The 21,515-nt window shown below is 43.5% G+C and overlaps 1 protein-coding gene and 1 long non-coding RNA gene across 15 annotated transcripts in view; one reads left to right on the forward strand and one right to left on the reverse strand.

Moving 5' to 3' along the window:
* The window catches only part of LOC147576659 (uncharacterized), a 205,288-nt gene that overhangs the window by 92,689 nt on the left and 91,084 nt on the right, over nt 1–21,515 (reverse strand). Inside the window, exon 4 of the long non-coding RNA XR_015241020.1 lies at nt 687–832. This is a non-coding gene — a long non-coding RNA (uncharacterized LOC147576659). The remainder of the gene's footprint in view (nt 1–686; nt 833–21,515) is intronic.
* IRAG1 (inositol 1,4,5-triphosphate receptor associated 1) overlaps nt 1–21,515 on the forward strand; it is a 121,834-nt gene that overhangs the window by 57,946 nt on the left and 42,373 nt on the right. For 5 of the 14 annotated variants that reach the window (XM_086677978.1, XM_086677984.1, XM_086677985.1 and 2 more), the window contains 8 exons: nt 4,711–4,811; nt 5,908–5,978; nt 8,143–8,316; nt 8,881–8,958; nt 9,727–9,779; nt 9,983–10,030; nt 11,201–11,821; nt 13,668–13,746. In XM_086677978.1, coding sequence (XP_086534104.1) covers nt 4,711–4,811; nt 5,908–5,978; nt 8,143–8,316; nt 8,881–8,958; nt 9,727–9,779; nt 9,983–10,030; nt 11,201–11,821; nt 13,668–13,746 — 1,225 coding nt within the window. The remainder of the gene's footprint in view (nt 1–4,710; nt 4,812–5,907; nt 5,979–8,142; nt 8,317–8,880; nt 8,959–9,726; nt 9,780–9,982; nt 10,031–11,200; nt 11,822–13,667; nt 13,747–21,515) is intronic. The other 9 variants (XM_086677980.1, XM_086677973.1, XM_086677975.1 and 6 more) reach the window with 7 other exon arrangements.

The following is a 21,515-nucleotide window of genomic DNA, read 5'->3' on the forward strand; positions in this document are numbered from 1 at the left end:
AGAAGTGATAGATAGACTTACGGCATAAATTGTGATAAGAGTTTCATAAGTGTGTACTTATCTCTAAACTCATCAAGGTATATACATAAAATATGGATAGCTTTTCATATGTCAATCATACCTTAATAAAGTGGTTTAAAAAAAAAGGTGTCATGAGTCAAGGAGGCTTTAAGCACAAACCTCCTGTGTTTCAGAAAACCTTGGTTTTCAGGTTAAGAATCATGTGCCACAGGGGCAGTAACTTGGATGCTTTCAGGGCCAGTCAGGGAGTACAAATGATTGAAGCAAGCTACAGAAGCAGACCAACAGTTACTCTGCAGAAATGCAGACCCAAGATGGCTTGGTCTCTTGGTTTTTCAGGAAAAGCAGGAAATCCAGACCTTTATGGGAATTCTTCCAATTATAAATGTTGACAACTAATATAAAAATTTATAAACATTATTTAGCAAATGGCCCTCCAGGTCTCTAATTTGTACCTCAGAGAATAGCTAATTCTTTCATTGAGATCCAAGAAACCACAACAAGAAACCCTGGTAATGACACGAAGAAAAGCCTCTGGAAAACCTTCAGCCCTTCTTTCTGCTCACTGGAGGATCCATCCCCTTTCCGCCCTTTTTACTGGCTCTCCCATTTAGCTTGGCAACTGCCCCTGGTCCTGTCTGCTCCAGTTTCAGCCCGTGACCTACCATTTTGATTCCCCTTTTTGACCTCAGCAGCTCTTCTGGATGCTGTTCCACTGTGTGTCATCAGGTCCCACATCATGACCCAAGATCCTCCTGCTTCCTTTCTGGCCCCTTGGAAGGCCCCAGCTTCTCTGCCTCTTGCTGGCCTCCTACCAGGGGACAAAAGGTGGGGAGAACTGAATACAGCCATTGTTCATTTTAATGATAATCATGATCAATAGATATTTGTAGACCATATGACACTTATCAAAGTGCATACACATTCATCATTTCATTTTATTCACATAAACTTCTGAGACAGAGCAGGCCTTTAACGATTTTATAGTTATGGGAATTGACAGGGTAACAAGAGGACAAAGCAAGTAACCAGCTCATCACTAGCCCATCAAGCTTATACTATCTATAGAAGGAGCTATTGCTTTTTTTGGGAAACTTCTTGAGCATGTCTTACAAGAGTCTTTGACAGAATTATGGATACCTGTGTTCTCGGAGGGACTGGAGTTCTGGAGTTGTGAGGATAGGTTGGCCAGTCTTGGTTCCAGTCACAAGCATCATACTAACTCCCTGTCACTGTACATTGGCCAAATGGAGAGTAACACAGCTCCAATTTACTGGAAGCTTCTCAAAATTCCTAAGCGGTAGATGGATACTATAGTAACAGGGCTTCTTCCATCATCTCAACCAATGTGCATCATGATGATCCATGAATGGATCTGCTGTCAACATTTCTATGTTTTCTCTTTGGGTGGTCAAGTTATTCCCAAACCTGACCTTCAGTGTTCTCCATGTCTGAAACCATAAAAATCAAACTCACTGGAATAACACCCAATGTCCTTCAGAGGCTGGCTCATCCTTTTATTCTATTTCCATTATTTGCCTCTAAATTAGGTTCCTGCATCCAAGTCCAGTGTGTGTGTTTGTGTTGTAGTCTTCGCCCTACAAATAAGCAATTATTTGACACCAGCAGGGTGTCGAGGAATTAAAATAAATTCTGACACTACCTACCTGGAGACAGAATCAGAACCACAGGTAAAGAACTCAGTCCTACAAGACTGCCCTCACTTCAGACACCAATCACAAGTTCAGGTTGTCACCTGTGCTTCTGATAGACTGGTTAGAAATCAGAGGTTCCCATGATCCTCTCCTCAGGTTTGATAATTTGCTAGAGTGACTCACAGAACTCAGGAAAACCCATTTACTCACTAGATTAATGATTTATTACAAAGTATATTAAAGGATACAAATCAACAGTCAGATGAAGAGATACACAAGGTGAGATTCTGAATAAAGGAGCTTCTGTCCTCATGGAGCTTGGGATGTGGCACAGTGGCATGTGGAAATGTTCTGGTTTCCCAACATGGAAACTGTCTGAACCTCCTCCTTTTAGAGGCTTCATTATGTAGGCATGATTGATTAACTCATTGGCCATCGGGGATTGATTCAACCTCTAGCCCCTCTCCCATCCCCAGAAATCAGGGGGCGGGACTGAAAGTTCCCACCCTCTATTCATGGTTGTTTCCCTGGCAACCAACTTCCATGCATAGATGTCTTGCTAAAGTCACCTTCATTAACATAAACTCAGCTGTGGTGAAAAGGGATTGTTATAAATAAAAGACACCCATTTCACCTTTATGGCTCTGAAGGAAGTTCAGAACTGAGGGCAAATATTATAAGATACCAAATATTATAAGAAGAGATTTTTCCATTGCTCTTATTGCTCAGGAAATTCCAAGGGTCTTGGGAGCCGTGAGCTAGAAACTGTGGATGAAGACCAAATATATATGAGAAATATACTTTGGTTATCTGAATGACTATATATATATTTTTTTTTCTTATAAACCACAATATTGCAGTTCCATTCTTGACCTTTCTATCTTACATACCCCATAATCCACACTCCAGTTACACTGATAAATCCCTAATGCCCAGTTATGTCTTTTACTAATGCTGTTCCCTTTGCCCAAAACCTCTTCCCTACTATCTTTGTCTTACAAGCTCCCATCCATCCCTCAAAGCCTAGCTCAAATGTCCTCTCTTCTGGAGAGTCTTCAACTCCCCTGATGAGTTTTCCTTCTTTTCCTTTGAACTTTCACAGAATGTGGTCCATTTCTTTTCAGCTTAAATTTATTATAAGTATTCATTACTTCTCTGTATCCCTTGCTTGTGAGGTCTTGAGGGTCTTTGTTTTTCAAGCTGTTCCTGGCACATGATGGATAACTAAAGTGTCCTTGTTGAAGGAGAGAGAAAAGTTATATGACAGTAATAAAACTATTTATTGAAAACGCCAGTCATGTGCTAGGTGCTTTTTCAACATTATTTTTAAAACTCACATCAACCTTGTGAGTTAGATTTTATGATCATGGGGTATAGAGAGGTTAAATAACTTGCTCAAGGACACACAGCTAGTGGATGGTGAGCATTAATTTGAGCACAGGTCTGTATGATTCTTCCAATAGGCAATACTGTTTTCTACTACTCCTATCTAGCCAAAGTCCCTGCCCAAACTTTCCTTCCATGTGCTCAGAGATTCTGAGTGCTTCCACCTCCTCCAATCCCTGCACCTCTCTCCAGCTGAAGAGGTCTTGGAACACAGGGATCTGGCATTCCCTGGCCTGACTCTGAGACAACTCTCTATCTCATCCAGCCTTTATGTTTGAAGCCAAGGGAGGGGAGGAGATACAAATGAAAATGGGAAGAGCTGGTTTCACTAAAAATTGTGGGATTTAAGAAGTACAGATAGCACCATATGGAACCCACTTAACAACAAGTAATAATGAGAAAAGGAGAGAAGGCCTCCCCACCAACCTTGCAAAGAGTCAATACGTATACACTAAGGGCTCAAGAACACAGCTCAGCCCTGGGTCTGTGAGGGCAGCCCCCAAGCAATGGCTTCAGGAGGGCCATTAGCTCCAGAAGGACACAGTCCTCAAAGTGGCAATGGCGACCCACTGCTCTGAAGCTCCAGGAAGCCACACCAACAGTGGGAGGTGGTGTAATGTGACATGCTTAAGAGTGTTAGCAGACAGGTCTTGGCAGGGACTGTGTGGTGTTCATAGAGAGCCCTGGCAGCACACACCAGTAAGGGGGTTGGGGATCAGGGAAGAAGAGAAGGAAAACAATAAGGGTACATATAAGAGGACCCCTAGAGAGATGCCCAGACATAACTGGGAATGATTCTGAGATGGAAATACAGCAACAGTAGGTGGCAAAAGAACCAGAGAGACACTGTGTGTTACTGTTATCTAGTCCTATTTTTATCCCCAGTACACTTAGGTGTGGGAAAGTGCAAGTTGACATGCATCTTTATGGACCTTATTGTATACCCTATAGTGCTTTATTCGATTCACTTATTCACTCACTCAACCAATATTTATTATAGTCCAGATATGGTGTTACCATTCACACAACCATCACGGTGTAACTGTATACTGATTTCACTACAGCCTCACCAACCCAGAATGGAAAAACTCTCATGTTTACTGTTAGTAGTTTTATTTAATGGTTTTTAAATACCTAAAAAATCTAAGTACTGGCTAATAACTTTTGTCCTAATTTCAGAAATGTGTAATTAGATAAACATTTTTCAAGGTTATACAAATTAAATGTCACAAATTAAATTATCAAAATGTCACAATTATCCCAATATGGGCTCTCAGTGAATATTGGGAATGTGTGGATGCATCCTTCCCCAGTCTGGCTGGCTGCAGCCTAAGCCTCTGCACCATTCTTTTTCTAGATTCTTAGTGAGGACTAACCAGGGGTGGCTTAGAGGTTCCCAAAACTTGGTGCATGAAAAGTAGAACATGTTAAGCTCAGTGAACGCTTGCTGGGGAATGAAGGAGAAATGGTGTTTTTACTTTCTTGCTTTCCTTTTTTCCCCCTTGAATAATCCAAATAAACTGCATTCAACCTTTATCAAGATGGTTCTGAGTGTCATGATACTGCAATAAATGCTCTAGCTCCACCTCCTGGGAGCTTCCATCATCCTAAATCTAACTCCATCTGTGTTTTTGTTCTGAACCACCAGGGCCCTCACACTGCAGAAATATCCTGCAGTCCACCTACCATCATCCTGACTGGGGAGGCCAGTTCACCAGAAGGAGAAACTGATAAAAACCTAGTCAACAGGTACATTCCATGTGCCTAATCTTTGTGCTGTATAGAACAATATTCCCTACAATATGAGGATTAAACAGATAGATAGATAGATAGATAGATAGATAGATAGATCTTCTTCATTGATCATTTTATTGATGAAATACAATCAAGCACTTTTTCCAAATGTAAGCAAAAGCTTGGGATTTTTTCCATTATCTCCCCCACCCCCAAATTATTTTTCTTCTCCTGGATCTGGCTCTTTGCACTTTAAGAAAAGCACAAATCATGCAGGCAGTTTTGTATGATAACTGCCCAGATATTTGCAAACAGACCTGAGAGATATGAGTCTTTGACTGGAGAATCCTGCCCCTGGCCGAAGTGTGTCCTGTGTGGAAGATGAACCAAGGACATTGGCTCATATACACAGGGATGTCACTGCCTCAGTTTGGCACAGCACTAGTACATGCATTGGTTTAACTGGAATAAGATTGTGTAAGTATAGTTTCCAAAAAGCTACAAAGATCATTCTCATACAGATATATAGTGAGCATGTGTCAAAGATTTCTTGAACTCATTGACAAGGGAACCATGAGGATAACAAAGCCAGTTCAAAAGAGGATATAAGAGATGGAAATATGTATATAATCAGTGAGGAGGAAAAGAATGCTGGAATAAGATCGCTAAGTTAGACATAAAATAGGTTAATATTCCACAAGGCAATGAAACCTTGTTTTTTATCTTTATTCTCCAGAAATCATCTACATCTCTTCCAGACAATTATTCACATTTTATGAGTTTTCTACAGTTAGATGTTCACTCAGTCTGGGCCCTAATGAACAGTAAATAGTCAAAGTTACATTTCCTTAGGGAAGTGTTTCAAAAACCTTAGCAAGCATCAGAATCACCTAGGGGGCATGTTCAATCAAGATGTCTGGGTCCCACCCCCAGAGTTACTGATCCATTTGATCTGGGGTGGAACCTGAGAATTTGCATTTCTAACAAGTTCTCAAGCTTAGACAAGCTTGAAAGGTGATGCTCTAGGACGACTTTGAAAGAATATACAGGTATCTGTGTGTTTACCAGTTGTGGACAAATTTGCTTAAGATGACTCTGTTCTGTCTTTCAGAGCTCACAGTCCCCATAGGAGGCTTTCTCACCGAAACTTGAAGGTTTCCACTGTTTCACTGACTTCTGTGGGTAAGGGCTAGTCCAATTTATCTTATTTCTGTAGAGACAGGGGTCCGGCTGAAGTTGTGTTTGAGCAGGAAGGCTAAGATCTGGCAGCTTAGCCAGGCTCAGCCCCTTCCCCTCTCTTAATTCTCAGGCAGGTCCATAACTATGAGCCCAAGAGGGCAAAGTCAGTCTGCCCCTCTGTGTTTGAGCCCAGAAGAAGTATGATATCTAATTATAATTTATTTGGTAAAAAGACAAGGCCAGGGGGTAAAGAAAAAGATGAGGAAGTCAAAGAGAATACAGCTGGGTGAGGCTCAATTCTGGGGTTCAGGGGGCAGAGGCCTCCACCTCCTGCTAGAAAGGCCCACATCCAGGTAGGTACGTGCCTGAATGCAAGCATGGCTGCCCCAACCACCAGGTAATTCTCCAAGTGGTTTCTCAGGGTCTGTTCTGGACCATTGGAACAGAGATGTCATACAGATTTGGTCTCTGCTTTCATGTTGCTCATAGTCTATGAGCAGACTAAGACGTGAACAGATATAATCAAGACACTATATTTTAAGGCCCTTCACAGAAGTGTTAGGGAAACTGAGGCAAGAAGGGGACCAATTCTGTCTGGGGAGGGGGAAGGCTGGATAGGGATTCCAGATGAAAGAGTATTTGAGTTGTACCTCAGAGAGTTGGACAGACAGACAAGAGGAAGAAAAAGCATTCAAGGTGGAAGAAACAACATGGTAGAGATGCAGGAACCATAACAGAGTAACAGAATGACTGAATGTTCTGATGTGTGTATTAGGGTCAGGGCTCTTTCAAATGCTAGAAACCTGACTTAAACTCTTACACCAAAAATACATACATACATACATACATTCATACATAAAAATAAATAAAAGCCAGGTTTTGTGGTTTCAAGGAGTGCTGAATCCAGGTGCTCAAGTTGGGTCATTAGTAATTGGTTTATCCCATTTCTAAAGTTTCATGTGTTTGCTTCTTTTTTGTTTGTTCATTTGTTTTTTTGTTTGTTTGTTTGCAAATGGCTACCAGCAACTCCAGGCTTATGTTGCATCAGTGGAAATAGAGTGCTTCTTCCTGTACACTCAACACAATTCTAAGACTTGCCTCTTCCTGGCCTCCCATGGCCATCCTTGAGTCAATCACTATGGCCAGGGGGATTAAACTCATTGACTAGCCAAGGCTGGGGTGAGGTGGGGGATAGGATTTATCTTCTTCCTAACTAACATAATTGAGACTCAGAGGAGTTTCATCCAAAGCAAACTGGGGAACTACAACCAGAAGAAGGGGAAAAAGGGAGGCTGTAGAGGCACAATGAGAGCTATTCATCACAAAGGGGGATGGGAGGGAGCTTAGGAGAAATATGTGGGATGGGCAAAAGTGCTGGGCCAAGTTTGGCTTTTGCACCTGACTAGGGACCATGAGGAATCCTGATGAGGTAAGGCAGGAGGATTGCAAGGTCAGATATGGCTCTTAGGAAAATCACTCTGATAGGCAGTGGAAGATGGGATGAAGGGGAGAGCCTGAAGGTAAAGGACCTAGGAAGTGACTGTTGTAATTGTGCAGGTGAGATCTAAGAAACAAGAATGGAGAGGAGGCACAATTTCCAGAGATATTTATGAGGTAAATGATGATCAGGACTTGATGATCAGTAGATGGGACATGAAGAGACTGAGGAAAGAGTGTGGAGTGACTTCCATGTTTCTGAGCAGCTGGGGAAAGTGGTGTCATTCACCCAGAGAAGACCTGCTGGAGAAGAGGCAGTTTTGGAGAAGGATGGGGGTAGACAGTGTGAGTAGAGGAAAGAAGGGAAGGAAGGTGGCCATGATCTTTGGAGTGTTCCCTTTATCCACACATCTTAAGCTCACTAGCTTGTTGAAGAAACAGAGACCTGAAGGATGAACACACTAGGGAAACAGCATAGAGGTGGAGCTCCTGATGGCTTTCCCTAATGGCAGAGTTTAGGACAGTACTGGGAACCTGTTACAGAGGACTTGCCACAACCACAGACTACAGGCAGCCCTATCTGTCTGAGGCAGCCCTATCTGTCTCCCTAGCCCAGCATTAGGGCCAATGTTTGGCTGGCTGAGTCCACTCTGGGCAGCTTCCCTGGGCTGGGGTGTTGGGGGACCAAGGATCCCATGGCTCTTGCCCCATGTTCACCCTCCCACTGCAGACCCTGCAGGGCACATTATTGACCTGGTACATGATCAGCTGCCAGATATCAGCATCTCAGAGGAGGACAAAAAGAAAAACCTGGCACTGCTGGAAGAAGCCAAGTTGGTGAGTGAACGATTCCTGACTCGCCGCGGGAGGAAGTCCAAGAGCTGCCCCGGAGACTCCCAGTCAGGTAGGATGCACAGGTGGCTTCCCTGAGCACGTCCAAGGTGAGGTGGGGGATAGGGAGGTCCAGGCTCCAGTTGTGGGAGCTCTGCTTCCAAGAGGTGGCCTTTGACTTGCCTGCCCCCAGGCCTCTAGACCCTAGGAGGACTGAGTCCTGTGGAAGGAATCTTGTGAGGAGAAGACATCTTACTCTGTTTCAGAAGCTCTAAAAATACTGATCCCACTTTAGTTCAGAAAACTCTGCTTTTCATTTTTTAGGCCTATTGTGTTTTTGTTTCAGCAAGAAATGTTAGCCCATATGATACCCATGAATTTAGCATGGGTTTCCCCTCCCTGAATCCTGCATAGAGAGAAATCCCTGTGTGATGCCCGTGTGCACAGGCTCCTGGACCACTCTGCATGGATGGAGTCCTCCTGTGGTAGGAGCCTTATCTGGGAGTCCAGAATCAGTCCCTGTCCCTGACGAAACGATCCTAGTTCCCAGGGATCAGATATACCTGAAAGGATGTCTTTGTTTAGCTGAAGTTGTAAACCTTCACAAATGCTGGCCAGTTTGTGTCTGTTTCCACAGCTGTTGCCTTGAACCTCAGCCCCGGAGCTTCTCCCGCATCCTCTCAAAGCAACTCGCTTACTGTTCCCACGCCGCCTGGTGAGGTCCAGTGCCCCTGGCTTCTCCCTTTGGGTGGCAGCTGAGCCCCTCCCATGGCCTGAGCAGGATGCCTTCTATCTTGCAGGCTTTCTAGTCAGGACCCCTGTTTGGTCTCCTCCTCAGAGGGCTCCCAGCTAGGCCTGGCTGGGCTGGCTCTGAGGAGGTGGATGTACTTTCTATTGGGGTTCTGAGCTCATGCGGGGAGACAGGCCTAGCCCAGGATGAGGCCAGGTAGGAGAGGATGGAGGCAAGGTTGTGGGAAGGAGGCTAAAACTGGTGCTTTCTCTGCTAAGAGAGGACTTGCAGAGAGATCACCTCAGAGCTTATTTAGAAAGGCTTCTATTTGGACCACTCTTTTATTTTTTGGTTTCTTCCCTTTCATTAGGCTGTGTATGGGGCCATACCCTCAAACCGGCTCAGAAAGGGGCATGGTGCCAGGAAGAGCGGCATGCCCTTGTCTGAGTTGTGGGGCAAGCTCAGGCTCCACTCAGGCAGCCTGGGTTCAATTCCCAGTGCTGATACTTCCTGGATACATGGCCTTGATTTCCCTCTGCCTCAGTTTCCTCATGTGGTTTTTATGTTGATTAAATGAGGGCTCACCACAGAACCTGACATGTGGGAGACACTCAACAAATGGTGATGTTACTGGCAATCAGGCCTGAGGGAACTGGGGGAGGACATTCTGGGGAAGTAGATGTGTTTTTGCTAAAGAATCAGCTGACAGTCTGGAGTGCTGGACATCACTCACCAGTGTCTGGACCATTCCAGGTTTGGATGCATGCAGTGGCCCAGAGTCTCCTTTGCTTGGAGCACCACCACAGGTAACAGGGGCCCAGTTTGGGGTTTCTATGCCACCTGGTCTCTCTTCTTATCCCTTAACCCCTGTAAGACCCTCCATGATGTACTGAGATGAGGGTTCTGGGAGGGGGAGACATCTATTACCTCTAGAGGCCTCTTTGAGGGTATTTCAAGAGGAGATATGATTTCTTCACATTGCTATCTGACTTGTGTTTACTTTGTCCAGCAGAAGGGGGATGAGGCCGAAGTCTCTTCACCTCATCTTGGCGAGCCTGTGAGTGTGAACTCTGCCCAATCTGCATGATTCAGGTGGGGGAGACACTGTTCCAAAAGCCTAGGCTGGCCCTGGGCAGCCTGCGAGTGGGTGTACATGAGTGGAGGGTCAAGGCTGGGGAGCTGGAAGGTTCCTCTGTCCTATCATGATGGGAATTCTGAAGTGGAGGGGGGTAAGGAGGCAGGATTCAGTGGGGATCACCTCCATGGTGGCCCTGCTTATATCCCTGCACCCTCACTCAGGCCACTAGCCAGAAACCAGGGGGATTACTAGGCCCAGCAGCAGTCAGGCAAGACTGCTGCTTTTTCAGCTCTAGTGAAAATTGCAGTAAAGTTCCAGCCCCTGGGTAGGATTCTTCCTGGGGGCAGCCTGGAAAATCTCACCTTTGCTGATGAGCACTAGAAGGATACCACCCCTACTCAGAGCAAAGTGCTCAAGGTGGTGTCGAGGGCAGCATAAAATATAATATCATCTAGAACTGGGGCTGGAATAGAGTTCTCTTGGAGAGTTTCAGTACTCACACAAGATAGCCACACAAATACCCCAACATAGACCTCTAGGCTCCTCACAAAGCAGGTTTCCTTCAGGAAATAAAATAAGAATGCAGAAAGATATCACTTTTGCAAGAATCACCTGATTCAATGGTCTTTTGGATCATGAAACTTTCTGAGGAAGTATTGAAAGCTGTGGATTCTCTTCCCAGAAAAACATAACACGTACACATAAACACACATATACATTTTCCATAATTCCAGAGGTTACCAAATCTGATGAGAAATTGAGTCCCTAAGAGTTAAAGTCCTTGCCAAGAAGAGTCAGGACTAGAAACCAGAGCCACTGAGTCAAGGCCAAAACTTGTGGCTGCCCCCAAGCTGCCCTCTATTCACTGTCCTCCACAGATCCTAGCCCTTGGGAAGTTCTTGGCAAATTGTGTATGGCAGGTCCCCTTGTCCTGTCTATTTTATAGACCTCAGGCTTGTCTGTGGATCCCTTTTACTGGTTCAGACTTGACTGAGAAGTCCTCCCCTAGCACTTAGTGCACACACAGGCACACATACACACAGGCACCTTAGCAGGTCTGTGGGGGCAGAGGCCTCACAGTGGAAGTGGCCACACCTCTTTCCTCTCTAGCCTGCCTCTATAGTCCTAGCTCTACCTTGTCTCTTTCAGAAGAATGTCTCCAAAGGGCTAGCTGACCGGAAGCAGAATGACCAGAGGAAAGTGTCTCAGGGCAGGCTGACTCCTCGTTCTCCCACAACTGAGAAGTCCAAAGAAATTGCAATTGAACAAAAGGAAAACTGTGATCCCCTCCAGTGCTCTGAGGCCACACACAAGGGCTCAGCTTCCAGCATAGGCAGTGGTGGGAAAATGGCCTTGAATAGTCCTCAGCCTGGTCCTGCTGAAAATGACCTGGGAAAGGTGCTTCTGAAGACGGCCAGGGAGGGCAACCCTCTGCCTAGAGGTCCAGCCCAGGGTTCTGGAGGGGCAGCTCCCCTGGCCCCCCAGGAAAAAGGTACAGCTGGAGAGCCGACAGGGTCAAAGTTTGGCTCCAAAGCTGAGCTGCGGTCCCCTGCTTCTCGGCCACCCCTATTGAGGGGGGTCTCCTGGGACAGTGGTCCTGAAGAACCTGGCCCCCGGCTGCAGAAAGTGCTTGCCAAGCTGCCTCTGGCAGAGGAAGAGAAGCGTTTTTCGGGCAAAGCTGGCAGCAAGCTGGCCAAGGCGCCTGGACTCAAAGACTTTCAGATACAAGTGCAGCCAGTGAGGATGCAGAAACTGACTAAGCTCCGAGAGGTGGGTTCCTGAGGGCCAGCTGGGCAGGGTGTACACTCCAGGTCCTTCCTGAGCTTCAGATCTCTGGGCCAAGCTGGACTTGGGGCAAGGTAGCTCTGGCCTGGACTTGGGCCTTATAGGGCCCTAAACTTCCCTACCCTGATAAATCAGGCCCACTCTATAGCCTCTTCTTCATAAGTGCCAGTTTCAGGTGAGTGAGTGTGGGATATAGTTGCCACACAAAGCCACATTTTAAGCCACATTTTAAGGCAGTTATATGGAGGGGCACATGGGCCCTCAGGACTGGGCTGTGTTTTCCTCTCCAGCCAGAGCTGGAAGCTCATAAACAGGAAGCCCTTGATGGAGCACCTTGTCATGCCTAGGCCTGGGATAGGCAAGGACGGAATAGCTTTTCCCTTTGTCAGGCCCCCCAGCTTTCCTTCCTGATGCCTGTTGACAAAGGGCCTCAAATCCATCTTCAAGGATAATGATGGCCATGAGGGACTGCTCCCACTGTGGTGAATTTCTTCCAATGTCTGTGACGTCCCCAACTTTCACTGGCCACCAAACTAGGCACAGTAGCCTCTCATGGGGCTGTCACCCTGTGCAGGGGGATATTGGGAGTGTCCAGCGATGTAGGGGACAGAAACAGGGTGTGGGGGCAACAAGAGGTTAACAGGACAAAGGAATCATTACCCAGTCCTCTCTTCCCCAGAGGGCCAACCCAGGCTGCAGGTCAAGGCAACTGGGATTCCATGGGGTGGGACCTGGCACCCTCATGGCCGGAACTGGACAAGGCTCTCCTGGCTCCCCTGCAGAATGGGTGTGAGATGGGGAAGGAAAAGAGGTATCTGATAGTGGCCAAGCACAAGAGAGGAGGTTTCTGTGCTAGCAGGGACACATTGCAACATGTCCTATTCAGAAACCTTCATTGCTATTCAGAAACTTTCCACAAGGCTCTGAATTGAATGCTCTGGGGAGCTGCTAAGGAAACAGGTAAAGGGCCCTGGCCAATTACTTTCATTTGGGCTATGAGCACCCTCTGCTGGCCCCTTCCCTTCCTTCTTTACACAGGGGGTAAACCACTCAAGTGGCCCCTGCTATACGTGAGACTGAAGATCCCTTTGTAAGCACGATAAGGGGCGAGGAAATCTGTCAGACATTGGAAATGCTGGTCTGGTGCTGATTGACTTGGAGCAGGTGTGAGCCTACCTGTGCCATATACATGTGGTTGGCATCCCCATCTCTCCTGGACTTTGACTGCTGTGGCCCCAGGCAGTATAGTGGGGTGGCAATTCTCAGGCCTCATTTGTCTGGAGAGTTTAACAACTCAAGGGATGCCATAACAGGCCACTGGGGAACTGGGAGAGAAGTTGTAATTCCTGGGATTGGGCATTCACTGCCCTAAACAGCAGGGCTAGAAGCTCTAGCCAGCTCAAAGCACAGTCATGAGCCCAAGAAAGATCATTTCCAGCGGGAGCTTCATACACATCTAGGGGACAATGCTGTCCCCAGGGTCCTGGGATCTGCTTCTGTTTGTTGTATAGCTCTCAGCCACAGTGTGGCTGGAGCATTTGCCCAGAGGCCCACAGGCTTATTTAAAAGTCAGACCATGCCAAGGACAATTCTTAACTCAAGGAATGTGGTGCTAATGGTGGGTTTTCAGGCACCTTTATGGGCTGGGAGAGGAGCAGTCTTCCAGGTGCCTTTCATATATCACCACGTTATGATTGTCCAACCACCTTTGAGGCTGCCCTTAGTACCTCCCACATGAAGCTGAGTGAACACAGGCCCAAAGACAGAACCGAGAGATGTGTTCAGCCTGATGTTATCATCCAAAATGTTGTTTTCTTCTTTTCTTAAAAAGGAGCACATCCTGATGAGAAATCAGAACTTAGTGGGGCTCAAGCTTCCAGACCTTAGCGAAGCAGCTGAGCAGGAAAAAGGTAGGTGTGGTCGGGGCAGATGCTCTTCTCAGGCCAGTGCTGGATTCATTTTCACCAGATCAAAGAAGGTGAATGTGTAAATACTAGACTTCCTGTCAGGGCCTTTGTCCCATTGGCAAGTGTGGGCCAAACACAGAGCAGGCCCTCAGTAAATATTTGCAGATAAATGAATGAATCAGATTATGTTTCCTGCCCACTCAGGAAACTTCTAAACTTGTCTCCTTCCAACCAACCCCCTGCTTCCGGACCCCGCCAGTCCTCTCTGAGCCTTGTTAGCACTTAGTGGGCCTGGAAGGGTGACCCAGGCCTGAACTTTTGACACTTCCTTTTCCTCTCACACCCAGGAAGCTACCCAAATAGAACGGTTCCTCTTTTCAAGACATCAGAGTCATCTCTTGCTTTCTAATTTACTGTCACCATAAAGTACAGACCCCAACCCTTTCCTCCCTGGCCCTTCAAGTCCCCACCTACCTACTCTGCCAGACTCATTTTCAGAAAATAAGACTTTGGGTCTCTTGCCTCCCTCCCTTCCCCCTTTCTCCTGGCTCACCTCTTCTATGGGTTATGCTACCTGTGGTTAGTCTCAGCATAGAAGCTTTCTGCCTAAGGATTGTTGTGTGAGCATGTCCAGGGTGCCACAACCATGTTGGAGGCCCTGATCTGAAATATAGTTAACTAACACCAACCTATTCAACATTAACAAGATTCTCAGAAGTAAAATTTCCAACAATTTTTTAAAGTACTAAATTAAAAAAATTAACCATCTGTAGAGGAAATCTCTGGAAAAGTATTGCATACTTTTCTACTTTTAGTTTTTAATTTGCTTATTAAAGAAGATTCAAAACACTAGGAAAAGATTCAAAACCCCATAAATTCTGAAAAAAGCAATTTTTATTCTTTCCAGTATTTACAATTTTTTCACAATTGGTTTGATTGTGTAGATATAATTGCCTATTTCTACTTTTAAAACTTATTTCATAACCAATTCCATATATTTTGGCTTGTCCTTTTATTTATCATTTGATGGGTATATTATTGGTTATTTCAGATGTTTATAGTTCTTTTAACTATGATTAACCACCCTACTTTAAACAACTTGGTACCTGTAGTTTTTTCTTTCTTCCTTCAAGTTACTCTCTTGGGATAAATTCTCAGCCTTGAGATTCGTTGGGTCAAAGCATAGAAACATTTGCATTTACTAAATTGCTTCCAATGTGGAATGCTACCTGCAAAGACTGAGTGAGGACTCTTCCTCCTAAGAACTACCAGCAATTGACTTTGCTTTGCTTTTATTCCTTATGCGCCAGAATATAGTAAGAACCAGATACCCAATAAATGCCACTTTGCTATCACTTCAATTAATTTGCCAGCAAGCAAGTTCAAATTTAAACATTTTAAATATTTATTTACTGTTTTTTCTTATTGGGTATGTTAGCTTTTCATCTCTTTATCCAAGTGTCCATTTGGGCCTTAGGTTTTTTGTTGGCTTGTTTCTTTTTTGCTGGTAATATATGTAAACTTTATAGATATTAACCTTTCATTGACTATATTTTTTTTCTTGTAATTGATTTCCAGTTTCATACCATTATTATTGGAAAATATGCTTGATATAATTTCAGTCTTCTTAAATTTGAGACTCGTTTTGTGCCCTAACATATGATCTATCCTGGAGAATGCTCTATGTGCACTCGAGGAGAATATGTATTCTATTGCTTTTGAGTGGAATATTCTGTGTATATCTGTTAGGTCCAACTGGTCTGACGTGTCACGTAAGGCCAATGTTTCCTTATTGATTTTCTGTCTGGATAATCTAACCATTAATGAAAGTGAGGGTATTAAAGTCCCTTACTATTATTGAAGTGCTGAAAATTTCTCCCTTTAGGTCTGTTAATATTTGTCTTATGTTGGGTGCATAAATATTTACAAATCTTATATCTTCTTGTCGGATTTGTATTTTTCTCAATACTTTTTCATTCTAACATTTTTCATTTAACGAGTTTTGTTATTGCAGAGAAATTATAAAGTTCTCATAATCATCTTTGCCTATCTTTTCCTTTGAGAAGTCTTCCATTATTTAAATCATTATAAAAAATTATTTCTCCTTGGGGCACCTGGGTGGCTCAGTCGGTTGAGCGTCCGACTTTGGCTCAGGTCATGATCTCATGGTCTGTGAGTTCAAGCCCTGTGTCGGGCTCTGTGCTGACAGCTCAGAGCCTGGAGCCTGTTTCAGATTCTGTGTCTCCCTCTCTCTCTGCCCCTCCCCCGCTCATACTCTGTCTCTATCTCTCTGTTGAAAATAAACATAAAAATTTTTTTTTAATTATTTCTTCTTAATTGGGATAGCAAATCCATTTTCTAATAGTTTACAGTTTGATCTATTTTTTGTTAATACCTGTGAAATTTATTTATTTTTTTTTTAATTTTTTTTTTTAACATTTATTTATTTTTGAGACAGAGAGAGAGACAGAGCATGAACGGGGGAGGGTCAGAGAGAGGGAGACACAGAATCTGAAACAGGCTCCAGGCTCTGAGCTGTCAGCACAGAGCCTGACGCGGGGCTCGAACTCACGGACTGCGAGATCATGACCTGAGCCGAAGTCGGCCGCTTAACCGACTGAGCCACCCAGGCACCCCCTGTGAAATTTATTTTAAGATATTAGGTATTTGGAGATTTAAGATCCTATTACCTCAATAATATTTTGATAGTATGTATATTTCTTGTTGTTTTGTGGCTTAGACCATCATATACTATATTCTTTGTGTGTGTGTGTGTGTGTGTGTGTGTGTGTGTGTGTGTGTGTATATATATATATATATATATATATATATATATATATATATACATACTAGTCCTGGGCCCTTGATTCTGTTTTATTCTAATCAGTACTGTACCATTTTACTTACTGCTGCCATATAATATGTTCTAGTATGTAGTGAGGTTACTTTTCTCTCATTGATCTTCTTTCTCAGAATATTCATTATATTCTAGATATAAAGATTCAGTGTGAAATAATGGAAAGAACAACTGGACAAAAAGTCAGGAGATTTGAGTTAATGTCCCAGTCCAGGAACCAGCTGACGGGTCTTTAAATATGTTCTTCCGGGGCACCTGGGTGGCTCAGTCGGTTAAGCGTCCAACTTCAGCTCAGGTCATGATCTCACAGTCCATAGTTAGAGCCCTGCATCAGGTTCTATGCTGACAGCTCAGAGCCTGGAGCCTGCTTCGGATTCTGTGTCTCCCTCTCTCTGCCCCTCCCCTGCTCATGCTCTGTCTCTGTCCTCTGTCTCAAAAATAAATAAAAATATTAAAAAAAATTAAAAAAAAAACAAATATGTTTTTCAACCTCTGTTCCCTCTTGGACTAGAGAGGACCTCAGAAGGCTCTTAACTTTAATCTAAGATTCAAGGATTACAAGTCTTTTCTAGTTTTGCCTATACCTATTTCTTACCTACCTTACCTCTTCTTACTTACCTATTTCTCTAAGTGAAATGTATACCATTTTATACCTACCTTCCTATTTCTTTAAGTGAAATTTATACCATTTTATACAAGATTTTAATTGTGATTGCTCTAATGCTACACATTGGATTCAGAAGAACTGTCCTAATTTTGTTTGTTTTTACAGTTTATAGACTTTTAAATTACTTACTTTGAAAACATTTACTTCTCACTCAAATATATGGTTTGTCCCTCTATTGAGTATTCCTTTCTTTTTCCTCTAAAAGATTTGATGTTCTTGTACAGGTCTCCCATTTCTCTTATTGGGGCACATTCTATGTGATTTATAATTTTGCTTGTTTATGAAGAAGACTCTTTTCTTCATTATATTTTCCTAGCTGATAATTAGTGGCATAAATGAATGCTGCTTGCTACTATACATGTTCCTTGTATATTAACAAATGGTAGAGGGATTACTACAGTGACTAGCACAATTACTATAACTAGGGTAATTATTACATCTCAGGTACTAGGCTAGGCATTTGATAATATTGTCCTGATCACTTGCAGGTCATTTCAAGCCAAAGATGTGAGGCTCACTGTTGGCTAATTCCCAGGCTGCATGCTGGGAATGCAGAGGTGAAAAAGGCTCAGGCCCTGCTGTCCACAAGAGGGCCTTTTCCTGGCTGTCATTATTAATCCCCTCAGCTACCTCAACAACCTCCTATCCCTTCGACATTCCTGACCTCCTCACCCAGCTCAATCCGACTGTCCGCACTCAGCCAGAGGATTCTCTAAAATGCAAATCCAGTCTAGCATCTTCAGAGGCCTTCATTATGCTCTCAGAATGAGCACTGGAATCCTTAGCAGGATCTACAAGGACCAGTGTCATTAACCCTGCTCCCTTCACCCACATCTTTGAGGGCCACTCTCCTTTTCACTCTCAACATCTTGGACTTTCTTCAGCAACTCATTCCCCCTTCTTCTTAGGCTTGGCACAGGCTGTCCCCTCTACCTGGAATGTTCTTCCTCTCACCTTCTTTGCCTAATAAACTCCCATTCTTTAGATTTAGATTCTTAGATTCCTGCTCAAATGTCACTTTTCTAGAGAAGACTTTTCCAGCACCCCCAGATCCTTCTCTCTTATAAAACCTACAATAGTATGAAATGCAGTGTTTTAGTATTTCTCTAATTAATCTCTGTCCCACTAGGTAACAAGCTCCCAGAGAACAGTGACCTGTGTGTTTTGCTCAGCATTATATCCCTAGCTACAAGCCAATTGCCTGGAACACAGTAAGCACTCAATAAATGTTGAAAAAATGAATGAGCCTACTCTCACCTTCCAGGAGAGGAAATGCAAAGATAGACAATGTAACTATAATACATTGTGTTAAGATTTCAACAACACAAAGTATCTAGGAACACAGAGGAAGAAGCAGCCAACTTAGTAGGGGTAAGTGAGTCAGGGTTGGATTCCAGGAGGAGCAGCTTTGAGCTGAGGAAAACAGGGGCCTCCCAGGCAGAGGGAACAGCAGGAGCAAAGGCACACAGGCATCTTCTAGTGCTTGGTATGTTCTGGGAACAGAAGGAATCGCATGTGAACCAAATGTGGGTCATGTGTCCTAGTGAGATGGGCAGCAAGGGTGGAGGGTGAGGGCTTTAAGGGACAATTAATGAGTTTAAACTTTATTCAGGACCCCTTAGAAAGCCAGAGAAACCTGCAGATAAGGAAGCATCAGGATCAAAGTTGAGCTTGAGAATAATTCTTCTAGACAGATTGTGAAAGCTGGCCTGAAATGGGAGAGACTGAAGGCAGGGAGACTGGTAAGAGGGTATGGAAACAGTGTGGTGAGAGGTGACAAGACTGTAGACTGAGATGGACAGGAGGGAACATGGGAGGGACAGGTTTGAGAGCTATTTGGAGGTCAGCGTGGCAGGACTGGTGAGGATGGGCAAAGGGGGAGACCAGAAAGACCACCAGGTATGTGTCTGCATGGCCAAGGGGGTGACCATGTCATCAATCAGGATGGGAGCACAGGAGGAAGAGCTCACTTGAGGAGGAAGACAGCAAGTTTGGATTCGGATGTGCCCATGAAGAGCAACTTGGATGCCACAGTCTGACAGACCTAGTTTTGCATCCCAGTTCTACCACTAATTAGCTGGAACACTAGGGAATCTACTTAACTTAGTTGAGCCTGAGTTTCCTAGGTTGCAGTTTCCCCAGAAAATTAGCTTAGTAATATTTATTTTGCCAGGCTGTTATAAGGAATGAATGAGAAAGTACATCTAATGCAAGCTGATGTTTGATTAATTGTGGCTGTTGAAATCATTTTCATTATCCTGATCCAAGTGGCAACGTCTAGGAGGTGGTTGAATCTCTGGACCTGGAGGTTGAGAGAGATGTGGGAAGTTCCTCTAAGACCCCCCCCCCCCCCCCGCCCCGCCCCGCCCCAATCTGAGCTCAGAGCTGTCAGATCTCAGTCAGAGAAAAGGCCAACCTGAGAAGATCAATCTGAGGAAAGTTTATCCCCGACCAGTAGCTTTGGCCCTTTGGGAATCTTCCTGGGTCTCAGAGCATCTTTAATCAGATGCTTGTAATCAGGCTTTAATCAGAAGCCTTTTCTAAGGCCTGGAGATTGATTGCCAGAAACAAATGCTTTCACTGGAATGAGCTAATATAGGCAGATAATTTAAAAATAATTTTACTGCTAAAATACCCCATGTCCATTATCAAAATATTCAACTAATAGTGAAAAATATAAAGAGAATAAAAATAGTTTTTACTAAATGCCCTCTTCCCCCAAAATGAGGAAGGAAGAAAGATGGAAGATAATGCTAGATTGCTAGATATACTTATTTTAGATAAAAAGTTTGAAAATTTAATTGAACGTGAACTAAAGTGGAGTGAAACCATAGGACTTGCTGAATTTTGGTAATTTCTTCCTCCAGAAAATAGAGATTAGTTTTTAAAAGTTTAAAATACACGTTATGAAATGCATCAAGAGCTTGGAGTCATTGAGGTACTTCTCTCACATTACGTGTTTCAAAATGGGATTATTGATTTCCTGCAGGGAAAGAAGAAAATGACAGCACTACTTCCCACCTTCATATTTCTTCCTATCTTTCCATCTCCACGTGATAAATTATTATTTTTATACTGTCAAGGTGGTAACAATTACTTCCATTCTGTAACCATAATTTCCATAGTTGTTTAGTCCTAAACTTATATGTAAAAGGATTTAATGCTTACCATCAATCCCTTTACTATGGCTCGCCATTCCCAAGCTTATGATTTTGTTTTATGTCTTGTTTAGCTGGATTTTATTATCAATATTTTTCCTAGCAGGGCTCAGAGATGCTGTTTCCTGAATTCTAGCATGTTTGAAACTGTTGTCTTTATTCTTGAAGGACATCTTGGATGGTTTTAAATTCTGGGTCATTCTTTCCTTCAGAACTTTGTAGATGTTACACTGTGTTTAATGTTGTTGAGAAGTCTGAGGTCAGCTAATTTCTAGTACCCCTCAACCTCCACCTCTCTCTGTAGATGGCTTACTCTTTCTGTGAGGATAGCTGGAGAAGCACTTCTTCATCCGTATATATTTTTTCCCCTTTACATGGCATATTCTTTCAATCTGCAAGTTCAGCTTTTCCTTCAACTGAGGAAATTTTTTCTTATATCTTTGAATATGTCCTTTGTTCCTTTTGTTTTGTTCACTAGTTCAGAGACATCTCTGTAAATTTCTCAACAATATCTCAACTACAGGTCCACTATTTCATCTCTAAATACTTGATTCTTTCTTTCTTTGTGTTCTTTGTATTCATCTCAATCTCCCCCACCCTCCTTACTAATTCAGTTTGAGGCCATATCTGTTTAATTCCTTCATATTTCCAGCATATTGATTAGTTCTATATTTTTATAATTTTCCTCAGTTCTGTTATTTTAGTCTTTGATTTATTTCTTCAAATTGTAATCTCCCGTCTTCGTGTGATCCTCTTATCTCACTTTTGATTTCCTATTTTCATTTTTCTTCAGGTTCTAACTTCTCCTGAGTCAAAGAACTTTTCACAAAAATGTATTTTTGATGTGTTTATTAACTCTATGCTTCCACAGGAGACATCTGTCTCCTTCCTACATGTTTTCTGTCTTCTTTCCTTTATACCTTCCTCTCTTCTTTCCTTCCTCTTTTGACTATAGTATTTGTGGATGTGTGCCATGCCATTTGTTTTCATTTTATTTCTTTTTGAAATGAATATTTTCACCTGGATTTTCTCTTTACCTGAGAACTACTGTGTAGGTCAATTTTCATGGACTCCTTCTTACCTTATTTAA

Source organism: Puma concolor, chromosome D1, assembly GCF_028749965.1.
Source record: "Puma concolor isolate L17-30 chromosome D1, mPumCon1.1.hap2, whole genome shotgun sequence".
Classification (NCBI taxonomy): domain Eukaryota; kingdom Metazoa; phylum Chordata; class Mammalia; order Carnivora; family Felidae; genus Puma; species Puma concolor.